The sequence below is a fragment of the Melanerpes formicivorus genome, unplaced genomic scaffold (genome assembly GCF_026170545.1).
Source record: "Melanerpes formicivorus ecotype bairdi unplaced genomic scaffold, bMelFor1.0.p_v2 SCAF_1, whole genome shotgun sequence".
Taxonomy (NCBI): Eukaryota; Metazoa; Chordata; class Aves; order Piciformes; family Picidae; genus Melanerpes; species Melanerpes formicivorus.
The window spans coordinates 17,698,048-17,720,430 of record NW_027142353.1 but is presented as its reverse complement, the minus strand read 5'-3'; the positions used below and the strand labels follow the sequence as shown (position 1 = coordinate 17,720,430).

The following is a 22,383-nucleotide window of genomic DNA, read 5'->3' as shown; positions in this document are numbered from 1 at the left end:
TTTTCTTTGTGCATGAATTTACTTTTACCCCACATAAATAAAAAGGCAGGCTAGAGGGGTCAGTAAGAAGCCTTCTGTAAGGAAAAGTCAAAAACTTCAGAAGCTTTTTCCATATTATGACAGATTTCTGATTTTGGCAAATTTACTGAACAGACTTTAAAATAGCACTTAGGGTGTATGGGAATAAAAACAATACTTACTCCAATGCATTTGGAAACTTGAATCATTATATTTCCTTGAGGTTTAGTTTTCTTGTACATTCTACTTCCAGCTACGAACACAACTACAATATACAAACAGAAATCAGTAACAACTCAGGACTAATTGAAAATAGTGACAAATAATTTGGTATGGAAACTAACAGTGGAATAGTTAGATTGTGGGGGAATAAGCCTGCTAAGGAGCAACAAAATTGCCTACTGGCAGATTAGTGTATGGGGGGGGGGGGGAGGAAAAAAAAAAAAAAATCAAATTCAGGCCAGCAGATTTCTCATATTTAAGACAAAGGGCTAAATCTGTAAATTCATAGGTAAGTCCTCAGCAGGATGTTAGCTTAATTGAGGGATGGTAAAAACAAAAGCCATTTAGGACTTCAGCTCCAGCCTTGCTGTACCAGATTGAAACAGCTTTACAAGCTCCTTTGCAGGACTCCAGGACACTGCAGATCATGCTATACAGAGACATGTGAAGCTCTGCCTGAAATGTAGGTCCTCAGCTCCCATTCCCAGGCCTCACCCTCCTACCTGCTCATCAGGACACAGGCAGACCCCCACAGCTGCTGTCCACCCTGTATTTGGTATACAGGCAAGATAGGATGGATAGTAGCTGAAGGCCCACTCTAGGTGGGCTCCTGCTCAGGACCAGAAACACAAGGGGTACTGTGGTATATACTGACACCCTCCAGTTTCTTGGTCTGTGTTGCAGCAGAAAGACTTGGAGCAACCCATGGTGCAGCTGGTAAAAATGCAGGTGTTTGAAAAATACTGACCCACCAATACAGCTTTCCTGCAGTGTAGGAACAGTATGCTCTCCTGGACTACAAATAGTCTCCAAACCCCCCATTTTCAGAGAGTCATCACTACCTCCAAGAGACTTTATTTATACACCCCAGTAGTTCAAGAAATACAGACAGTAAATTATATAATATGCAGAACTCAATGATATTTGTGCCTCTCCCCAGTCTCAGCCTGTCCTGCGTATCAGTCTCTTCTGTGGAAGAGTGATACACCCCCTCAAAGAAAGAAGTTTAAGTCAAAAACTGCTGGAACAATCTGGCATTCTTTGGTTACTGCTATCACTTTCTTGATATTGTAAGATCATTATAATCTAATTACATCTAAAACTGAAACAACAAGATGGAAACAGTTCCACTTACTCAAGGAGACAGCCATGAGGGCAGCAGGAACTCCAAAAGCTAGTGGGTAACACTGCTGTTTGCTGTGAATGCCACACTGTTCAGCTGAAATACAAAGTCATGTTAGACAGAAGTCCCAGTCAGGGCTGCCAGGACTTTCACACAGGGTTTCTGTTCTTTATGCTCATTGTTAACTCAGAGGGAAAAACAAACAAATAAATAAATAAACAACCACCACCACCTTCTCCTCTGCAATTATTGACAGAGTAGATGATCAGTATCCAGCTTATTTTTCAGTATCGAAAAAGGAAACTGGCTCACAAAAATGAGTAAGTTATTAAAAAAAAACACCCACAATCAGATTGGTTGAGGTTGGAAGAGACCTCTGAGGGCCATCCAGTCCAAACTCCCTGCTCAAGCAGTGCCACCACCATGTTGCCCAGGATCATGTCCAACATGACTTTTGAATATCTCAAAGGACAGGGGCTCCACAATCATGTCAGGCAACCTGTGCCACTGCTCAGTCACCTTCACAGTAACAAGGTGTTTCCTGATTTTCAGGTGGAACCTTCCATGTTTCATTGCCTCTGGTCATCACTGAGAAGAGCTGCTCTCTGTCCTCTTTACAGCCTCTCTTCAGGTATTTGTATACTCTGATGAGGTTCCCTGAGCCTTCTCTTCTCCAGGCTGAATAATCCCAGCTCTCTCAGCCTTTCTTTACAGAAATTTTGCACTTAGTTTAACACAGAAGTGAAGAACCCTACTAGAATTGTCAGATGCATATTCTTGGTGGGAAAGGAAATAGATTAAAGAGTTTTGGGAAAAGTTCATAAACAAAAAAAACAATTGTGGTGGGTCGAAGTTTCCCCCAGCATTAACTCAGCCAGACTAACTCAGTTAGAAGCAAATGAAAGCTGTATTTACAAGCAAAAACTACACCCTACAATGGAATGCAACGAATATGTACAAAACATACAGTATTTACAATATTATACAGATATTTACAGTTAGCAAATAACACAGAAACCTCCCTGCTCCAGAAGACCAGGTAAGCTGCTCGGCTCTCCCCCTGCCCTCCCACCCCCCCCCATACCTCACCTTGTACCAGAGGAAAAGAGGAATTGAGAGAAAGGTGTGTTAGTTCTTATCTGAAGGTCAGCCAGAAGAATCGTTATCTCCCAGGCAAAGCAGAATAACCAAGAAGAGAAGAGGAATGGGAATGGAAAATAAATGTGAAGATTGTTATGATACAGTTTCTTTTACTCAAGTCTTCCATTCAATGAATTTGTTTAGAATAATCATTGTTTTCCTTTTTACACCCAATAGTGATTTATTTATGTTTTTCTACTTTTCTGCTCAAAATCTGCAGCTAAATTTTAAAGGCATAGCCTAAAATTGCCACAATCCACCCCCTCTAAACAATTTAATTTACTGTTAATAATATCCATCTAATCTAAACCAATATCTACAATAATGAATAAAGTTTATAGTCCATTCTGGCTGTCCTCAGACATAGAGGATTCAGAAGTCCAAAAACCAGGAAACAAGAAAATAGAAAAAACAGTTCATCTCTCCACAGACAAGGTGAAGAAAGGGAACAGGGACTCTCAAGTGACTTAGGGCTCTCAGGGTTCTTCACATTCATGCACCATAGATTCCTCATGGATTTTTCCTTTGGGCGTGATGTTGTATCTGTACAGCACTCTGAATTCAAACTCTCTCAGCTAAAGTTAGATTCCGTTGTGGTATACGCAGAATTTCACTATTCTCTTGCACTACCCAGTAAGTGTGACCAGGACCTTCAGCAGAAGCCACCCCTTGGACAGGTTTAGCCTCACCTGGGGAAGAAAACACCCAAACAATTTTTCCCAACAGATTCTAACAACAGGAACTCTATCACCTTCTACCTTTTGTAGCAAATCTTAGTGTGCAGGTCCAGCTTGATTCACTGAGCCTGTACTATTTACCAGCCAGGTTGCTTGTGCTAGATGTTTCTCCCAGTTTTTCAAAGACCCACCCCCCATGGCTTTGAGAGTGGTCTTCAGCAAACCGTTGCAGTGTTCAGTCTTCCCTGCAGCTGGTGCATAGTAGGGAATGTGGAATATCCACTCAATGCCGTGCTCTTTGGCCCAGTTTTTCACAAGATTGTTTTTGAAATGAGTTCTGTTGTCTGACTCAATCCTCTCTGGAGTTCCGTGTCTCCACAGGATTTGTCTCTCCAGACCAAGAATGGTGTTGTGTGCAGTTGCATGTGGTACTGGATAAGTTTGTCTCTACCATAGTAAGCATATATTGCTTACCAGAATGAGAACAAGGTACAGTGATATAGTCAATCTGCCAGTCCTCACCATACTTGTACTTGGACCATCTGTCACCATACCACAAGGGCTTAATTTGCTTTGCCTGCTTAATAGTAGCACAAATGTCACAGTCACGGATAACTTGTGTGATAGCATCCATGGAAATATCTATGGATCTGTCACGAGCCCACTGGTATGTTGCATCTCTGCACCTCAGTGTTTCCAGTCAAGATCAAGATCAGAGTTTGTGTCTGCTTGAGAAACTCCTGCAGCTAGATCTGCCTGATGGTTGTGTTGCTGTTCCTCAGTAGCTTTGCTCTTAGGAATGTGAGCATCGATGTGTCTCACTTTCACTGGAATTCTCTCGATTCGATCAGCAATGTCCTGCCACAGGTTGGCTGCCCAAATGGGTTTTCCTTTTCTCTGCCAACCACTCTTCTTCCAGTTCTTTAGCCAACCCCATAGAGCATTGGCTACCATCCATGAGTCGGTGTAGAGATAAAGCTTCGGCCATCTCTCACGTTCAGCTATGTCGAGAGCTAGCTGGACAGCTTTTATCTCTGCAAACTGACTGGATTCTCCTTCTCCATCCTTTGCCTCCGCAACTCGGCGTGTTGCAGACTTCCACCTTCGCTTGTTTCCAACAAGACGACAGGAGCAGTCTGTGAACAAGGCATATTTCTTTTCATCATCAGAAAGGTCATTGTAAGTAGGAGCTTCCTCAGCATGAGTTACTCTCTTCTCTGGAGGTTTAATACAGCTAGTGTCTTCAGGACTTTGACACCATCCCTCACAGCAAACTCCTGGCCAAGCTGTCAGCCTGTGGCTTGGACAGCAGCACTCTGTGCTGGGTTAGGAACTGGCTGGAGGGCTGAGCCCAGAGAGTGGTGGTGAATGGTGCCACATCCAGCTGGAGGCCAGTCACTAGTGGTGTCCCCCAAGGATCAGTGCTGGGCCCCATCCTGTTCAATATCTTTATTGATGATCTGGATGAGGGGATTGAGTCCATCATCAGTAAATTTGCAGACAACCCCAAGTCGGGAGCAGGTGTTGATCTGTTAGAGGGTAGGAGAGCTCTGCAGATGGACCTTGACAGGCTGGACAGATGGGCAGAGTCCAACATGATTACATTCAACAAGTCCAAGTGTCGGCTACTGCACTTTAATCACAACAACCCCATGCAGTGCTACTGGCTGGGGTCAGAGTGGCTGGAGAGCAGCCAGACAGAAAGAGACCTGGGAGTACTGATTGACAGCCAGCTGAACATGAGCCAGCAGTGTGCCCAGGTGGTCAAGAAGGCCAATGGCATCCTGGCCTGTATCAGGAACAGTGTGGTCAGCAGGAGCAGGTAGGTCATTCTGCCCCTGTACTCAGCACTGGTTAGGTCACATCTTGTGTACTGTGTCCAGTTCTGGGCCCCTCAGATTAGGAAGATGTTGAGTTGCTGGAATGTGTCCAGAGAAGGGCAACAAAGCTGGTGAGGGATTTGGAGCACAGCCCTATGAGGAGAGGCTGAGGGAGCTGAGATTGTTTAGCCTGGAGAAGAGGAGGCTCAGAGGAGACTTTATTGCTGTCTACAACTACCTGAAGGGAGGTTGTAGCCATGAGGGGGTTGGTCTCTTCTGCCAGGCAACCAGCACCAGAACAAGAGGACACAGTCTCAAGCTGCACCAGGGGACGTTTAGGCTTGAGATGAGGAGAAAGTTCTTCACTGAGAGAGTAATTCGTCATTGGATTGTGCTGCCCAGGGTTGTGGTGGAGTCACTGTCCCTGGAGGTGTTCAAGAGGGGATTGGACATGGCACTTGGTGCCATGGTCTAGTCATGAGGTCTGTGGTGACAGGTTGGACTCCATCTTTGAGGTCTTTTCCAACCTTAGTGATACTGTGATACTGTAATTTGCATGAAGCAGACATCTAAAATACTCTACAGTACTTCAGGGTTATAACAGAACTCATACACTGCTTTCTTCCTTTTAAAGAAAAACAAACTCACTCCACAAAACCCCAAACAAACTGACCAAGAGAAAACAACAGCAAAAAAGCCCCAACAACAAAACACCACAAAGACCAACCCCAAACAAACAGAAAAACCCCAACACAACCACAAAACACCCAGCCTTCCTCAAGCTCCTGCCAAGAACATCCACACAGCATTGTGTATGTAAGCTGTAAGCTCGCCATTAAAATCCACACCCATATAGATTATTTTCTTTAGGATCATGTTATTCATCATAAGCAGAGGAAAAAGTAATATTCTCCTTTAATGACATGAAAAACATGATTTACTTTGTCACATGGATAAAAATGTTTTCCATGTGCATAGATGCTTCTGTAGTTTGCTTGGGCACACTTTAGAATAGTTTTCACTTCAGAGGCAGAGGGCTGGCTCCCCTTCTTGTCTTTCCAGCAGATAGTATAACTCTTGTTGCTGATTTTAAACGCAACAGGTGCCACACTGTACCTCTAAAGAATTACAACATGCATTAGGCATACAAGATGCCAGCTTCAGCATGTCTCTTCAGATCTAGCAATTCTGACTCTAATGACAATTCAGATCTCACACTGGCTTGTTTTTGACAGTACCTGACCTATGAGAAGTTGGATGACATGAAAATGATTTCTGAGATAACTCCACACTTGGCTCTGTACTCAGCTCCAGTGAGGCCACACCTCAAGTACAGTGTCCAGTTTTGGGCACCTCAGTACAGGAGAGATACGGAGATGCTGGAGCAAGTGCAGAGGAGGGCAACAAAGCTCGTGAAGGGCCTGGAGAACAAATCTTATGAAGAGCAGCTGAAGGAGCTGTGGCTGTTTAGTTTGAAAAAGAGAAGGCTGAGGGGAGACCTCACCACTGTATACAACTACCTGAAAGGTCGCTGAGGAGAGTCTGGTGCTGGTCCCTTATTACAGGTAACTACTTATAGAGTAAGAGGGAACAGCCTCAAGCTGTGACTGGATAGGTTTAGACTAGACATTAGAAAAAAAAAAACTTCACAGAAAGAGTGGTCAGGCACTGGAATGTGCTGCCCAGGGAGGTGGTTGAGTCATCAACCCTGTGTTTGTTTAAAGGTCATTTGGATGTGGTGCTTGGAGATATGGTTTAGGGGTGAACCTTGTAGAGTAGGACTATCAGCTGGACTTGGTGATCCTGAGGGTCTTTTCCAACCTGAATCTTTCTGTGATTCCATAATTCCACAAGGTGTCAAAGAAAAGATCATTCATTTAAATCTAACTGGACTGCAATTCACACTCATCCTTTACTATTAACCATTATATAAACAAATGTGTGGCCTTACCTCTGAGAATTGGAGTGATTATAGTAGATATGAGACTTCCAGCATTAATGGACAAATAAAAGACAGAGAAGAAACTAGATCTTTGTTTTTCCTACAGCAAAAATAAAAGGTGTTTAGAAAGGCTTAGCCAGAACCACACTGATCAGCCTAGACTGAACAATCAGCTTTCTTATTGCACAACTTAAGATAAATAGTTAAATAGTTATCTAGCTCCTCCTTTAACTACTCAGGAAGTGCTGCAGCAATGCACATCTAAATGTGTGTATTATTAGAGTATTATAGTAGTAAAACGTAAGTAAGAGCATCTTTATGACTGAAAGTTGGAAAGACATCATTACCTGATCATCATCAAACTGATCTCCACCAAATGCTGACACACAAGGTTTGATCCCACCAGTACCAAGTGCAATGAGGATCAAGCCAGTCATGGATAGAGCACTGTAACAAAGTAGAAAAGGCAGGGGAAAGAAAAAAATTCAAGTAGCAAAAGTTTAAGGTGTAAATTGTCTAACCCTTTTCCAGGTTGGGAAAAACCTCCCACACAGTTGTCCCAACATGGAAAGAAAACATGTACAAAACAACTCACATGTGCAACTGTATATTATCAGGAGAGCCATCCCGGTTTGTATCTGTCAGTTCACTTATGGAGCTCACAGCCACAACTCCCTGCCCAATTGTATACACAATGGACAAGGAGATAATAGTCCTGTTAAAGAAAGGAGATAAATTAAAGTATGTTAACATAATTGCATATATACATACACATGCAAAGATAATGGAGAGTTTTACTCATTTCCAAGATGCTTAGTGCGGTAGTTTCAAGCTATGCCTTGAAAATTTTCCACAGATCTTGAACAGAAAGTACTAGGATAGAAATAAATCACTATTGGATGTGAAAAGAAAAATAAGTTCCAAACAATCCCATTAGATAGATAATAGACATAAAATTTAGGTCTATAAACTAACTCTCTCTTTTTGCTTCCCTGCTCTGGCTGGTGTTTCTGCTGGCTCTTTGCTGACCTCAGCTGCATTGCTCTGTTTTGGCTAAGCCTAATAAAAAAGTTCTCTGCTTTCCCTTGTCCCTTTGTGTCCAGGGGGGTAGACAGAAGGGAGCAGGGAAGGGGAAGCTATTAGCTCCCCTGTTTTTTTGTTCAGGGGGATCTTGTGCTGTTTATCAATTGTAAGTACCTGTAAATACTGTATATTTTGTACATATTCACTGCATTTCATTGTAGATTGTAGTTTTGCTTGTAAATACAGCTTCATTTGGTTTCAGCTGACCTGGTCTGGCAATTTAATGTTGGGAATTTTCAACCCCCCACACTTAGTAAAGAAATATAATTAGCAGATACGGCAAGTTTTAGACACAACTTAGCTACTATTAAAAATACCTCTGCATAGCTCCATCACAGTCTTTCTACTCTATTTGTATTTATTGTTATTATTATTACTTTAGTTATCCTTTTGCAATTACTCAAGGCAAGATGACAAATGGATTATGTAAATACCACCAAGTCACAGGAGATATTTAAATACCTTTAGTGGTTGCCTTTTTACTAATCAATTCAAGAATGCCATTACCATATTTCATGAAATATTAAACTCTGAAGTAGCAATTTACACTGATTAATATTGTTTAAGCATTTATGGTTTTTTGGTGGTTGTTTTGGTCTTGCTTTTTGTTGGTTGTGTGTGGTTTGGTTTGTTTTTTTTCCTTAGCTGGCAAGAAGTGAAAAAAATAAAGATCTGCTTTAACATGGAAACTCCCCCAAGTACTGTTGTCATCAAAAACTCTGTTGCCCTAATCTCTCTCCCAGAAAGCTCGAAGCACCTTGATCCATGAGGGACAGAGGAAGAATCACTCACACAAATCACCAAGTTTCTCACTTCAGGAGGTTTGTGCAACTTAAAAATGTTCTTTCTTGTAGCAGAGTAAAAATCCACATAAAATGGAGCAATGACAAATCTGCTATGCTTTTTAGTGGTATTTAGTAGGTAAAGTAGATGATTGTGGGTTTTCTTTTGTTGATGGTTTGGGGTTTTTTTTTAAATAGTACTTTGATATTAGCTACTTAGTCTCCTTAGAAGTTTGGGAGAAGACTCCATTTGAAGTTCAGCATGAGCTGACCAGGAGAGAAGCTTCTAATTTTTATTTGTGATAGTCATAAGCATACTGTGAACACAAAACTTCCATAACTGGCACTGCATAGGTGGTACCCAACTAAAAAAAAAAAATTCACTCTGATTTCTGTACTATTTTCCCTAAGAATTCACACCTAACAACATGTAAGCAGGTCCCAGCATGTCTTGAGGAACATTGCCCAAACTACACAGAGTGGAAGACCTGAGTCTCTCCTATAGGAGTGCATCTCCTCTTCCTCTTGTCAAAGTTGTTTGTGGGTTTTGGATTTTTTTGGTGGGTTTTCTCGTGTGTTTTGGCTTTTTTTGGAGGGGAGGAGGGGGAGAGGAACAGGACACTTTGTTTTTTGTTTGAATGAATATTTAAGCCTTCTTTATGGTGGTTTCCTGTAGTTTAGGGCACCTAGACACTAAACCCATGCTTTTTCCAAAAGCCGTATTTTAACCTTGTTAAATTGAACATTCCAATTTTAAGCCCTGAGCCATTCTACCAAGCTCCTGTTCAGGGTCTGGTGGCCAGGAGTTTGCAGCTCTGGGACTGGTATATACAAGTACCAGAGAAGGGATGCAAAATCTGAAAAGCTGCATCTTGATAAAGAAGTTAAAAGCCAAAACAGTTTTAAGAAATCATACAATTTAAATAAAGCAATTACATAACATTTTGGATGAAATCTACAAGACATCCAGCTGTTTGCCATGAACTCAGACTGATCAGACTAGCTCCACAAAACATGCTTGGCAGTGGTTGCAGCCATGGGCTCCCAAAGGCTGTCGGAGGAAGATGATGGTGCAGCCTTCAGCCAACCAACTGCACAGCTGGCCTCATCTCTCATCTCTGGGAGACCTTTGACAAGACAGCTAGCATTCCTGACTCATATCCCTCCATAAAATCTTTATTGTGCCCATTTTTCAGGCAAAGTAAACACTATTAGAATCACAACATCGGTAAAGGACAGTGAAATCAGGCTGTTGGAAATAATTTGGGTAGATTTCAAAGCAATTCATTTAGCAGTACTTTCCTGAGCAGCTAGCACACAGGTATAAACCTGTAATTCATCATTCAAAGAAAGAGTTGCAACTCAGTAAAACCTCTCACTGATCTGCCAAATCAGTACAAAAATCAATAAATATTTTAGAATTCTGTTGCCTGGTATTAACTGGGACTTGGAATGTATGTCACTGCTGCACTAGCCACCTGCAACAGGTGAAGAGGCAGTCCAACATTATAACCTCCAGTATCTATTTTCACAGGTTGGTGAATATTCTTCATTTAACTTACATTTTGTTCAGATGACAGGAAAAACTTGAAAAGCAATGTACTGCCCTTCATTGATTAGGAGAACTCTAACATTTGTTAACTTGCAGTGCAGTTTCAGGTCTGAACTTGATCAATTAAAACCTCAGGCTTTGGAGAAAAAAACAACAACAACAAAACACAAACAACCCTGCTGTAGCCTACACCAGCTCTGAAGCTGTTGCTCAGAGCTACTGCTTTAAATGGTGGTTTAAATGACCTCACTGATCTCAGGCGAGCTGTCATGATTTTTGGTTGTTGTCTTATGGAGCACTCACAGAAACTTTCCCAGCCAAGAGTCAGCAATAATTGCTCCAAGGATCGGCATCAAGTAGCACAAAGCAACAAACGTGTGGTAGATGGCTGTAGACAGATTGTCATCCCATTGTAGGAAATATGTGAAATACAAAATAAGCACCGCTGTAGGAAGAACAAAACAGTAAGTTACAAAACAGTGTCAGGGCTTGGTAACCAATGGTCAGCATGAGGAGACACAGGACATTGGACATACCTCTCATGCCATAGTAGGAGAACCGCTCACAGAACTCATTGACGATGATGAAGAAGATGCTCAATGGGTAGCCAAAACAGCTTGGCTGGAGGAAAGAGGCAGTGTGAGCTCAGCTGTGCAACACAGACTAACATCACTCACTGTGACCCAGTTCACACAAGCTCAATACAGACTGAGTAGGAGTGGGTGGGCACTCAAGAATTAGCAGGCTGCATGGGGTTCTGTGGAACAACACTGCTTTACTTGAACCTAGAGAAAATTCTTACTTTCCCTCTTGGTCCCCAGTGATCTACAGACTCTGTCTGCCCTTTGCAAGAGTCCTTTAGCAATGCTGTATTTGACTTTCAAGCATTGTGCTATTCACATCTGAAGTCTTCAGCACCTAACACTTAAAGCAATATTGGTTGATATAAAAAAGTGGGCAAGAAGCCAACGTTTCTGGGAAAAAAAAATACACAAAACCCCAAGCAAGTAAAATAATCAAACCAAACAGAAAACTTACCATGCTAAACTCCCACAGCACACCATAGTTAGAAGCCTAAGGCTACTTTTGAATACCTCCAGCTGAGACAACTAAGCATTTTAGCTTTTAAAAGTCTCTCAGAAAATCTCCCTATCCTTAAAAATACTCTGCTTTATGGAGAAACCTTTATTTCTTCAGACTTGTTAATAGAACTGAATTTACTCCTAACCTAAAATGGCATGGTATGAACTGCCAGATTTACTGCCCCTTCACCTGCTGCAATAGGCATCTTCACAGTCACCACCATGCTGCATGTGACATAGCTCTTGACACTGAGACAGTGCGTGGGAAGGGCGTGAGAAAAAAAGGCATAAGTCAGGCACAAATCTAGCACAAACAGTAGAATTGGAAATTTAATTTCTGATCACCTACTTTTCTTAGTGGCTGACTAAAATTTCTATTAAAATTACTAGCCATGCAAATTCAGCAATCCTCCATTTTTACAGGTTTAATTCTGCAAAAATCAGATTTTACTAAGCCTCACAACATCACAGAGGTAAGCCAGTTTTGAAACAGACAAGAAAAGAATGGCATTCTTTCTCTTCATGTTGTGAAGGTTTAGGAACCTAACCAAGCCAAAAAGAAAAAAAAAAAAAGTTAACTTTGTAGATCAAAAAGAAACTTTTACGTGGGAACACCTTGCATGAAATGAGTAAAATCTGAGAGCCCGTGTCTCCAGCAAAGCCTCTGGCTGGAGCCTTAATGAATAACAGCGCATCGTGAGACCTGTGTGCTACAGCAAGCTTTATGTGAATATTTCAAGATAAATGAAAATGAGTGGCAAGAGCATTGCTGGCATCATCTGACTCAGTCACGAGGATGTCCATGCAGCCTGACGAGTATTGATCTTTGTTATCAGCTGAACCAATTATATAGTGCACATCTCACATATGGTTTGATAAGCAGGCTTCACTGAAGTAATCTGATTTCAGCTGAGGGGAATGCTATGTGGGACTCATTTAGCTTCACAGCAATCAAAATTAGAGGCCTAAACAGAAACTCACCACTCTTGATTTAATACATCCTCCATGGACAGAAAGAGGTGCATCCCAAGAAAGACTGTCCACATCTATCCCCATATTTTAAAAGAAGCACTTGAGAGTGCCTATTTCCCTCAGCTGAAGACAGCAGGAGCTCTAGATGACCAGCATCAGCTTGGACACAGTTTCTGGTGGTCTGGAGTTCATACAGAAGATTGTTACCCAGCCTTGTCTGGGCACCATTCCCCCAAGACATGCAAATATTCATGCTCCCAAGGAGACAAAAGGAGAACAACATCATGAAGACTTGGTTTTTAGGTTAGGCCATAACCCACACTACACAATTGGTTTCTGCCTGAATCATTTGGTATAACCCACCCAGGGAGGAAATTATGTCCCCATCTGAAGCAAAACACGTCTGGCCTGCCTACAAGGCAGTGAAAAAAGTGGGGCAGTGCAGTTCTGGCCTAGGGACTGGTGGGATCTATCCCCAGCAGAAACTTGTAACATCTCACTTTTCTTTTACCTTCTTGAGGTTTTCATAAACATCCCTAGTGTTATGCCATTACATCACCCAACAATTTAAAAGGGTGCTACAAGTTGATCTGGGGAGATAATCTTCCACCAAAGTTGCATTTCTTTAAGCCACTAACACTTAAGTGTCTGGTAGAAATGTCCTGCATTCACATACCAACAGAGCAGCCACTAATGGGTTTTTACTGGCTGCCACCAAACTGGTGGAAATCTGCATGCAACAGCTGGGGCTCAGCATGAGCAGGGGTATGCAGGAGAAAGCTACAGGGCACTTCCCAAGGTAACTGACCTAATTCTGTTTTTCCAAGATGCTACACAAAAGAATATGCAGTTATGCCTTGATAATATGACCTATACCATTCTTGTTTTGCACTATATTTAAACCTCTGTTGCATCATACATGCACATGCACACACATTTACTGGAAGATGTGTGATCCTCTTGTGATTCTCATTGACCAGGAAGCACTGGATCCATCACTGAAGAAGTAACCTAAAAGTCACCTTTTAGAATGCTTTCTATAACCTTCTCCGGCCAGGGACAGGTCCGACACCACCCTGCTGCACAACTTTGACTTTGCCTGCTGAGAAAGCTGCAGGGAAAGCCTATGGAGTAAAACTTTGTCAGATAAGAAAAGCAAAGGTAGAGATAGGATTGTTGAGACAAGTGTCATTAACAGTTCAAAGATTCAAGAGGAAGAACTAACACTGAAAGGTAAGAGTCCTGAGGGAGAGGTCAGTGGATGATGACAACAGCTACACAAAGGACAGGCTGCAGGGACCCTGCTCAGTCAGCAAAGGCTCTTCAGATACTTTGTCTGGGTGGTGAGTGCAGCAGAACTTAGTTGGGATTTAATAAGCTACCAGAGTGCTTTGTGTGTGTTGGCCAATAACTAATAATTTCATACTTTATAGTATATTAATTGGATTTTTTCCCTGTGTGTGCACTGCTGAAGTTACCTAAACAACATAACCTAAAAAGTCAGCATACCAACTTTATAATAGAAAACAATACTCACTGTCTTCCTCTTGCTCGTACTTGTTACAGCTGTGGAGGGAAAATAAACACAAGTTAATGGAAACTACTAACTAATGTTTTTCTTTCAAACCACTGGAAGACATGAGGAAAAAAAAATAAGTCTCAAAATATTACCATTTTGTGTTTCATGATTTAGTTACAGTCAGTAAAATTTCACTTTGTTACATATTCAATTTGCTAAATGGTGCAAGAAGGTTATTAGAAAGAACTTCAGTTCATAACCCTGTTCATTTGTTTTCAGGCTATGCATAAGCTCGTGTATTTGGAAGAAAAAAAATACAAATCCTAAAAAAGAAGAGATAAAGCATTCCAGCCTACTATGCCTGCTAACCACACACCATTTGATGTGGTGGTTGATCCCTCTACCACCCACACAAGATAAATCTTATTTTGAGTCACTCTCAGGGATGTTACCTTAAAAGCAAGTCAAGAATAAGGAATAGATTCATGACTATCTGCCAGGGGTGGATGCCAAGTCCTGAAAAGGGACACACTTCCCACAGCTCACACTTAAGGAGGGCTGAATACACGGTTCAATGAGTGATCCATGTTAGCAGGTATTCCCACAACCTGAAGATTAAACTAGGAAGCCTGGGAAGGACAGAAGAGGTCCTACTGCGGTCAGCAAAAGCAGACACCTGCTTGCAGCCCTGATGTAATTTCCAGCTGCTCACAGTAGGTTTGCTATCCCTGGCAGCCCTCCAAGCAGAGTCCTGCAGGACTGGCTTGGCTCAGCGGACAGAGTTGAAGGCTGAGCTTGCTCTGCTTCAGATAAAGGCCCTATGCCCCCGTAGCAGATACCAGCATTTCCTATAAAGCCACATGAGCAACTTCATTATCATTAAGATAAGACAGAGTTCAAGATTTGAACTTTGAAATCCATGTTTGCAAATGAAATGTTTCCATAATAGATCTCTAAGAAAAATCTGCTCCCTGAGATCACTTAGGCCACAGTCCACAACAGATGAAAATAGCTGGCAGCAATGCTACAGTGTTACTTTGTTGATTATTAAAAGAGATTCCTTCCTTCACTGCCATGGACAACTACCTTCACAACAGAGACAGTAGTATTATGCAGGTAATTCAATAATCTGTTTTCCAAGAGAACAGGTATCATACAGAGAGTGACAACACACCCAAAGTACACACAGATACGCGAGTCTTTAAAGTTAATGGTGATGTCCCTTACACATCTCAATTGAGCAGATCTACTGAAGGATACCAAGAAATTAACAATAGACTGTCTTCATAACTCCTCAATTACTTCAACTTGTTGGCCTTTCCAGCACAAATGTATCACACTGCCAGTTTCCCAAAACACATATAGGGAACGGTTTGAGCAATTCACTGCTGCTAGCTAAGTCTTGAGAAAAAAATATTAAGGAACTTGTAGTGGGGTTTTGTTTTCCTTACTTTCCAGAGGGTGAAAGTATTGTTTCTACAAGAAATCCTACACAGGTGATTTTGCAGAGGCATTTTTTCCAGACATGAGTGACTGGCTTCAGTGTTTACAAGATGCATGTTTCTCAACCATTTTGATTTTACCCTTCCATTCTTTCACAGCAACAGTCAGGAAACTCCCAATGATCTTAAAGCCAACATTTCAACATAGGCATCTAAACTAAGGAACTCCACTGTCAGGCAGCTTCAGGGTTAGACCTACAAAAGCACATAGGGGCCAGCATTTTACATCAATCTCAGTGATAAACCCTGTGTTTACTTGCTACACCAATGTGCCACTCCTCTTTTGAGCAGCTCTCAGCACCTCTCACTCTCTTCCCACAAAAAATTATCTGCAGGACTGCTCATTTTCACCACAAAATACTGAAGAGCTTCTTGTTTTCCAAAATAAGTCTCTAAACAGTTATGACTTTGTATTCCCTTAAGATAGTAAACATTTTTAAGCAATGTAAAGACAAAAGCCACTCAGTTCTTGTCTTGAGTGCTGAATCTAAATAGTCATTTATTGGTAGGTCACTGCCTCCTTCCCATGCTTGCAGGCAAGGTGGGAGGCAGGCTTATTGTTCTGACCCCTTCCCCAGCAGCTTCCACCAGTACAGCTCCCTGCAGCCACAGACGTGTTGTGGGATGCTGCAGCTCATGGTCCATGTCACAAAATAGGAGCATATTTCCTTGCTCCACGCAGTCATCACAGCAATTTTACCAGACTGAAATACTTCATGTCTGTAGCCAGGCTAAATCTGTGCACAGCCATACTGTCACCCAGGTTGTTCCTGGTCCCAGTGTGAGCCTACTCTCCTGACTTGTGGCACAGCCAAGCCACTGCTGCGTTCAGCAGCTTTACAGTGCCTACACAAGAATGCTTCTTCTATCAGGACAAGTGATTCCAGAAGTCCCTGCTTCACACTTTACTGTTCCAGAAAGAGACTGAAACAAAAACCATCAGACCAAACCTGTAATACAGCAAACCTCATGTTACATGAGCAGACCAAGCTGCACCAGGCTTCTTTCTCTTCCCTGAGCCATCATCACTTTCCCAGCTGGCTGCTCAAGCCAGCAAGACCCTGGTGCTCCTCAGGGCAGTAGCACTGCCAAGATCTGCCTGTTCATCATTACAGTTGCCTGACCCCAGTGCATGGATTTTGCTGTTGAAGACGCAATGGTGCTTTGCCATTTTTTGAGTACCTGAGGTTCACCACTCTACCCCCAAGACATGGTTTCCACAACTTAGAAACTGTTTGCTTGAAAAGGTACATCAACATGCTTGGACACTGCAGGGCCAAGGGTCCAGCAAAGCGCTACGGAGAGCTACATCACCAAAAAGCATCATTTGTGCCTTTAATACTCCGTGTTCCAGTTCAGATGGGGAAAAAAATCTTCAAGTTTAACTAGCTAATGAACTCTGCCCTAATCTGAATCTTCCAGTTGTGTTTCTATGTATTTAAAACACTGATTATGGCAACCTAAGGTAAACTCACTTGTGAAAAAGCATGATTTAACAACTGTGACAAACACCCCATTTAATTTGTGTTAGGATTTTAAACCCCACATGTATTAAAATTTTAAGATAAACTTTGCCAGCTAGGAAGTCAGCTACAGAGGCTAAGGTAACATCACTTCGCTTTCACCAGGGTTCCAAAGCAGGTTCACATGAGCTTGGCTGTATCATTGCCAGAGAGAAAGCTGCCTCAGATGATCTGGGCTGATGAAGGAGCAGTAACTGGGGATGACCCGAAAGAGCAAAAGGCACTCGAAGGTGCAAGGAGCAGCAGCACCATTCCTGGAGCCCCGGGACCCACGCTGCCAGCTCTCCACGGACTGCTTAACAACCCAGGACAAAGAGGCAGGTCAGAGAGAGAGACAGCTTGAGGACGCTCACAGTGCCTAGTCTGGAGGTAGCATCCCTCCACCGGCCCCGCCACCCCAATCCCACCCCACCTACCCATGCTGTCGGTGGAGTCCTGGCCGAGCGCTCGAGTGGAGAAGAAGGATATTAGAGGCGGCCGGGCTTTAAGGGCAGCTCGGGGGCCCCGCCCGGCCCCGGTTGCTCTGGGGCGGTGCCGTCGGCTAGGGCAGCGCAGGTGGCGGGGAAGGGAGCGGGACACCGCGGGTAGCTCTCCCTGGGCTCATCCCGCCTTGACCCGCCGCTGCCTTAGCGCCACGCACCGGGGAGGGGTCCACAGAGGGTCCCAGCCCTTCCCGCCGCCCTCTCCGGCCCTCTACCCCGCACCCCCGCCAAGTTTTGAAATGAGGAGTGCGAGGCTGCTCCGGGCTTGGCTCTTCTGTGCCAGAGAGGGAGCACAGAGCCAATGCTGGAAGCTCGTCTGAGCGCTGTGCAGTGCTAACGCCACTCGTCGTCCCTTTGATGTGAAGCAGGTGGAAAGCTTACCGAGTAAGCAGACTGCGTATATGTGGAGGTAGCTTTCTGCCTCCTTTCCAGCCAGCGAAATAGAGTTTCTTCAGACCGCTTCTGCCAAGCACAAGAGAAAACACAAATTTGCAGGGTGGCGGTCGGTTTCTCAGAAGTCTCCTAGAGAAGCTGCAGATGTCCTATTACTGGAACTGTTCAAGGTCGGGCTGGATGGGGCTTTGAGCAACCCGGTCCAGTGAAAGATAGCCCTGCCCATGACAGGATAGTTGGACTTAGATGATCTCTAAGGTCTAAAGCAGAAAGCCATCCTGCATGCTGTGTGTGCTGCCAGACCAAAGCCAGAGCTGAGAGAATGCTGATCAACATAACCCAAAGTATGTTTCATACATGCACCTGACAGCACTATATGTGGACTAAATGAATGAGAAGTTTAGTGTGAAAATAGCCAGAGCATGAGGCAAACTAGAAGAGAATTAGGAAAGCCACACAATATCAAGACTATGTATCCAGAATGTGGAAACAAAAAACTATTACTAGGTATTACCAAAAAAGGGAGACATTGCTGAAAAAAAACCTTAGTGTTACAGTGGTCTGTAGTTTGTGCAATCAGTCCAATGGCACCTCCTACAGTGTGACCTTAGTAATTACCCAGCTGCAAAACAGGTTGGTTTCTTCTTCATTACAAATCAAACAAGCATTGCAATATCTTGCAGTGTGGAGTATCTGTAGTCAACACTTCAGATGCTAGAGAAGGCTGCTCTGACCTGTGATGACGAGCTATAGCTGAACTTGGATTTCATACACTGTGTCTATATGGGGTAATCTGCTGGAAGGAGTTTATTCATTTTATCAGTTAGTTACTTGTCAACTTGACTGTTAAAATGTATGAACAAATTCTTAAGGTAAAAACGAGTTGGTGGTTATAGCTATATTTATAGCACATACTCCTGTAAGAAACACAAACCTTGCTGTTTGAGAAACCTTGCTGTGTAAGAAACACAAATCCACTGCCACAGCTGATGTTAGTCATATATCACTGCTCTGTGAGATACATGTAAGGCCACACAGCACAGGCAGTGTTGAGTTTCTCTATTATGGCTACTCCAGCAAAATAAGCAGTCTGTAATGCAGTAAAGAATGCTGAAGTCACTGCTAACCCATTCATATGCAGAAATAATTGATATGCTGCCATCATTTTTGAGCTGTTAAAGTATGAAATGAAAGATGTGATTTCTTCCCTGAGCATTTAGTTTCTTGTCCTTTCATAAACAACAGCAGTGAACAATAACTTTGGTTTGCTCCCCAGCACACCTCATCTACCCCTCTGCATTTGGTGGAAACAAAGAATAGGCCTTTCAATGTTACTTCCTAGGAGGAGATGTACAAGTAGGAAAGAGAAATTAAGGAGAAAAAAACCCCACTTTTTCTCAGCAATTTGAGACAACGGGCTAGTTGGATCACCCTGGCTTCAACTCATGTCATCTTTCTTAAACCAAAAATGAAAATAACACCCCCAAATTACAGAAATCTGGCAACACCAGAAGAATCCACCCTGACAAGTACAAAGGTTTTAACTTGCCCCACACAATTGCTTTACAGCTACTTCTGAGGTGGATTGGATTCTGATCTCATTTCGTAAGCTGATGCCATGAGGTTGACCTCTGAGAGGCTGTTATGCGGTTGTACTTGTTGGAGAGACAAAACTTGGTTCCCAGAGGATTTGAATTTCCCAGCAAGGCTCACTTTCTAGTAGAGCTCAGAACACAGTGAGGCTGTTAAATATTCACTGAACAAAGATGAAGATGTAATTCTGCTTTCTTCTACAAAGCTGTAAACTTACAGGAGTGCAGTTTCCAGGTATAATAGAAAACTCTAGCAGCATAATCGTGAATAAGTAAATACAAACCACAGTATGTGCTTTCTGTAAACTATGAATGTTAGATTGACACATTATTCCAAAACCATATCCTAGCACCAACTGTTTGGCTGTATGGGTGGAAATTTTAATTGGTGGGTAGCTTACTCTGTCATTAGTTGAATGCCACAAAACATCTCTCAAATGGAGGTTGTAGAGAAGTCGGTAAGATATTCCGGGTGTTGTGTAGTTAGGAAGAACATGATCATTTCAGAGAAGCTGGTGAGATGAATCTATAATATGTGGAATAGTTAGTAACAACTTCTCTTTAAAGACTAACAACTGGAATTAAGATTGAAGCATTTTAAAGAAAATTAAGACAAATTACTATTTGTTTAGAATATGTGTATTTTGTAGAATCATAGACTACTTTGGGTTGGAGAAGTTCTTAAAGATCATCTACTTCTGCTCCCCTGCCGTGAGCAGAGGCATCTTCCACTAGACCAAGATGATCAAAGCTTCATCCAACCTAGCCTTGAACACTTCCAAGGTTGGAGCATCCAGAGTCTATCTGGGCAACCTGTTCCAGTGTCTTAACACCCTTACAGTGAAGAACTTCTTCCTTACATCTAATCTAAATCTATCCTCTTTCAATGGAAAGCCATTACACCTCAGCCTGCTACTGCATGCCCTGGTAAAAAGTACCTCTCCCTTCAAAGGGTCTCTGCCAGCTAACATCCTGATAGATGTTTTTGACGCAGTATTTTAGATTGGAGAAAAACCTGCTAATAAGCATAAAGAAATTGCAAGGGTGTGCAGCTCATCGTGCAACAGTCAGCACTGGATGATATGCTGAAAACTGATTTAGGTAGTGAATTAATTCCATTATGAACAGAGACTAAAGGGTACAGAACATGGTATACAGAATTAACCAGGCTGAAAATGACCTTCGAGATCACTGAGGCCAACCTATCTCCCAACACCATCTAATCAACTAAACCATGGCACCAAGTGCCTCATCCAGTCTCTCCTTAAACACTTCCAGTGATGGTGACTCCACCACCTCCCTGAGCAGCACATTTCCAATGGCCAATGAGTCTTTCTATGAAGAACTTCTTCCTAACATCCAGCCTAAACCTCCCCTGGTGCAACTTGAGACTGTGTCCTCTTGTTCTGGTGCTGGTTGCCTGGGAGAAGAGACCAACCCCCACCTGGCTACAACCTCCATTCAGGTAGTTGCAGACAGCAATAAGGTCTCCCCTGAGTCTCCTCTTCTCCAGTCTAAGCAATCCCAGCTCCCTCAGCCTGTCCTCACAGGGGTCGTGCTCCAAACCCCTCACCAGCTTTGTTGCCTTTCTCTGGACATGTTCCAGCAAGTCAGCATCTTTCCTAAACTGAGGGGCCCAGAACTGGACACAGGACTCAAGGTGTGGCCTGACCAGTGCTGAGTACAGGGGCAGAATGACTTCCCTGCTCCTGCGGGCCACACTATACAGACCAGGATGCCATTGGCCTTCTTGGCCACCTGGGCACATCGCAGGCTCATGTTCAGCCTACTGTCAACCACTACTGCCAGGTCCTTTTCTGCCTGGCTGCTCTCCAGCCACTCTGACCCCAGCCTGTAGCACTGCATGGGGCTGTTGTGGCCAACGTGTAGAAACCAGCACTCAGATGTGTTGGACTCTGCCCATCTGTCCAGCCTGTCAAGGTCCCTCTGCAGAGCTCTCCTACCCTCTAACAGATCAACACCTGCCCCCAGCTTGCAAACTTACTGATGATGGACTCAATCCCCTCATCCCGATCATCAGTAAAGAAATTGAACAGGATGGGGGCCAGCACTGACCCCTGGGGCACACCACTAGTGACTGGCTGCCAACTGGATGTGGCACCATTCACCACCACTCTCTGGGCACAGCCCTCCAGCCAGTTCCTAACCCAGCACAGAGTGCTGCTGTCCAAGCCATGAACCAGCTTGGCCAGGAGTTTGCTGTGGGGGACAGAGTCAAAGGCCTTGCTGAAGTCCAGGTAGACTACATCCACAGCCTTCCCCACATCCACCTGGTGGGTCACCTGATCCTAGAAGGAGATCAGGTTGCTCAGGCACGATCTGCCCTTCCTAAATCTATGTTGGCTGGGACTGATCCCTTGGCCATCCTGTAAGTGTTGCATGATTGCACTCAAGATGATCTGCTCCATAATCTTGCCTGGCACTGAGGTCAGGCTGACAGGTCTGGAATTCCCTGGTTCCTCCTTCCGGCCCTTCTTGTGGATGGGCACCACGTTGGTCAGCTTCCAGTCATCTGGGACCAATTCAGTGAGCCAGGACTGTTGAAAATGATGGAGAGTGGCTTGGCCAGCTCATCTGCCAGCTCTCTCAGCACCCTAGGATGGATCCCATCCGGTCCCATGGACTTGTGGGGATCCAAGCGACTATTGAGGTCTCTAAATGCTTCCTCCTGGATCACAGGGGAACTGTACTGCTCCCTGACTCCATCTGCCAGCTCAGGAGGCCAGTTGTCTGGAAGACAACCTATCCTGCTATTAAAAATTGAGGCAAAGAAAGTGTTAAGTACCTCTGCCTTTTCCTCATCTTTAGTTTCAATATTCCCCTCCATGTCCACCAAGGAGTGGAGGTTGTCCTTGCCTCTCCTCTTGCCGTTAATATAGTTGTAAAAGGATTATTTTGTTGTCCTTCACAGCAGTGGCCAGTCTAAGCTCTAAATGGG

The 22,383-nt window shown here is 43.4% G+C and overlaps 1 protein-coding gene across 2 annotated transcripts in view; it reads right to left on the bottom strand.

Moving 5' to 3' along the window:
• The window catches only part of SLC15A1 (solute carrier family 15 member 1), a 33,383-nt gene extending 15,986 nt beyond the window's left edge, over window positions 1–17,397 (bottom strand). Inside the window, exons 1-9 of one of the 2 annotated variants that reach the window (XM_068166366.1) lie at window positions 17,374–17,397; window positions 13,951–13,979; window positions 10,896–10,980; window positions 10,663–10,804; window positions 7,538–7,657; window positions 7,290–7,389; window positions 6,952–7,042; window positions 1,376–1,459; window positions 201–283 (exon numbers count right to left, since the gene is read on the bottom strand). In XM_068166366.1, coding sequence (XP_068022467.1) covers window positions 201–283; window positions 1,376–1,459; window positions 6,952–7,042; window positions 7,290–7,389; window positions 7,538–7,657; window positions 10,663–10,804; window positions 10,896–10,980; window positions 13,951–13,979; window positions 17,374–17,377 — 738 coding nt within the window. In that variant the 5' untranslated portion in view covers window positions 17,378–17,397. Of the gene's footprint in view, window positions 1–200; window positions 284–1,375; window positions 1,460–6,951; window positions 7,043–7,289; window positions 7,390–7,537; window positions 7,658–10,662; window positions 10,805–10,895; window positions 10,981–12,422; window positions 12,713–13,950; window positions 13,980–17,373 lie in introns of those variants that run through there. The other variant, XM_068166279.1, reaches the window with a different exon arrangement.
• Between the last annotated feature and the right edge of the window lie 4,986 nt (window positions 17,398–22,383).